Source organism: Galeopterus variegatus, unplaced genomic scaffold (assembly GCF_000696425.1).
Source record: "Galeopterus variegatus unplaced genomic scaffold, G_variegatus-3.0.2 Scaffold3033, whole genome shotgun sequence".
In the NCBI taxonomy this organism is placed as follows: domain Eukaryota; kingdom Metazoa; phylum Chordata; class Mammalia; order Dermoptera; family Cynocephalidae; genus Galeopterus; species Galeopterus variegatus.
Window position 1 is genome coordinate 71,955 of NW_007729144.1, and position 2,289 is coordinate 74,243.

Below are 2,289 nucleotides of genomic sequence, written 5' to 3' on the forward strand. Positions count from 1 at the left end.
TGCAATCCCCTCACCGGTCACGAAAAAGACAAAAAAAAAAAAAAAAACTAACATCGGGCAGGAAAATTCCAGGTGGTTTTGTCTTTATTTTTAAGAGTAATTGGTTGTATGGAGAGAGTCCAGTGGCCTGGATTCTAGGCTTAGTTCTCTTAGCAGTTCTGTATGAATGCTGTCAACCATCTAACTTCACTGGGTTGATCTGTAAAATAAAGTGGTCAAATGGTTTCCTTCGTGTCTTCTAGCCCTGAAATGCTCCTCAAATGTTGTTCAATTGAAATATCACAGGACTGAGGCAAGAGGACCTGGGTTTTATCTGTCTCTTTCTAGTTAAGTGACCCTAAGTCAAGTCACCTAACTTCTTTGAACCTTAGATCCTTCATCTCTTAAATGGCAATAATATCAGATCTTTCTACCTTGCCAGGTTGCTGTGAAAATCACATGAAATAATAGTAAATGATGCAAACTTGGCTATAAAAGAAAAAAAGTAAATGAGAAGCATGCTGAAAATTTGTAAAGCAAAATATAAACGTGAAGTTTGTAACTGTTCTAAGTTCTTACATAATGAAATCATTTCCATATTTAAATTATTTGATGGGAATATAGTTTATTCAATGAGAAACTTCTGGAATACATATATATTTCACTATCATTAGTATTAAATGTAATGTATTGGGACAGTAATTATTTATAAATACTTCTACTGTGCTAAATGTTAATAAAACCCAGTATGTTTTCCAAAATAATGTATTAGTTAATTTTTTTTTAATGTTAGGGATTGATTTTGTTCTTGGCTTTGATAGGGAATGCTTTTTGATTATTCTCTGAGCTGATGGAGAAATCAAAGATGATAAAGTGATTTAGTTCATAATGGAGGTGCACTGCAGTTTTGTGAATAATACAAATTTCTAAACTAAGGTTAAGATCTAGTAAAATTTTCATAAGGTAATCAGTTTTCAGATGGTCTACTGTCCTGAAAAGTTGAAGATTTCCGCTCTTAGCTAAACAATTTTCCATGATTATCCAGCCTTATCAATACTCATAACTTTAAGGGGATCTTCTAGAGTAAATATACTACCAACAATTCATTAATCCCAAAATAGAGTCAACCCAGTATTTTGAAAAAGTATCAAATGGTTCGTTTGTATTCAGGTAGTGTTATAAAAGAAAGCCCCGTAGGATGATCTGCATGTTCCTTTTCATCATTACCAACTATAGTCTAAAGACAGATGAAAGGAACTAGGTAATCCTGGAAGGTCTGGAGCTAAAACCCACAGGGTCCTCTTCAGGCATGAAATTTCATTGAAGTTTTGTGTTTTAATCTTTATTTACTTTTTTTTAATTTAATATTTTTTATTTCCATATTCTTTCTTTTTTTTCTCTTTTTTTGGCTGCCGACTGGTACAGGGGTCTGAACCCTTGACCTCGGTGTTACAAGGTGGTGTTCTGATGTGTCTTATCTTAAAAGTTCGTGGACACTAGTGGTACATTCATGGAACTTTTGCATTCTATTCTGTAATATACTATGTTTTAATACGAAATCAGTATTTTAAATTATTTAGTAATAAAATTGATATTCCAGGAAGGTGTCACCTACTGTGTACTCCTGGGGCACAGATAACTACCCGCACCATTTGAAAAGCTACAAATATATTCCATATTCACTTTATACAAATCAAACAAAATAGACCATAATTTTTTAAAGATGTGTATTCAAATAATATTATTAACATCCCTTTTACTCTTGGATATGAGATTCTGCCTTTATCTTGTGGAATTATATCCACAATTCTTTCATACTCTGAATTTTCAGCTTTCAGAGAAGGGGAAACCTTATGTTGATATCCAAGGTTTAACTGCTTCTACCATGGAAATCCTTTTGGACTTTGTGTACACAGAAACAGTACATGTGACAGTGGAAAATGTACAAGAACTGCTCCCTGCAGCCTGTCTACTTCAGCTGAAAGGTATAGACGTTAAAAGTTGCTATTGTTCATGTCAAAGAAACCCAGGAAATGTTTAATATTAATGACGTAAACTTAATCATGAAATTATGCCACTCATGTTTACTGCCCGTGGCTTTTGTCTCTTTGAGCAATACAAGATCAGATGTCAATAGCAATGTAAAGGAACCTCTCCAAATGCGAGTATTTGGCATTTTAAAAGAAAACATTTACGCCTTTTCTGTTTTAAAAAAATGGAGAAGATAATATATGTATTTTCTTGCATATATGCTTATAATACCCTCTAAGGATATACTTTTTTTTTTTTTTTTTTTAAAAAATGACCGGA

General features: G+C 32.9%; 1 protein-coding gene across 1 annotated transcript in view; it reads left to right on the plus strand.

The window, feature by feature from the left end:
• Positions 1-2,289, plus strand: part of KLHL12 (kelch-like family member 12) — a 21,582-nt gene that overhangs the window by 3,352 nt on the left and 15,941 nt on the right. Inside the window, exon 2 of the mRNA XM_008583772.1 lies at positions 1,811-1,964. Within this exon, the coding sequence (XP_008581994.1) occupies positions 1,811-1,964 (154 nt within the window). The remainder of the gene's footprint in view (positions 1-1,810; positions 1,965-2,289) is intronic.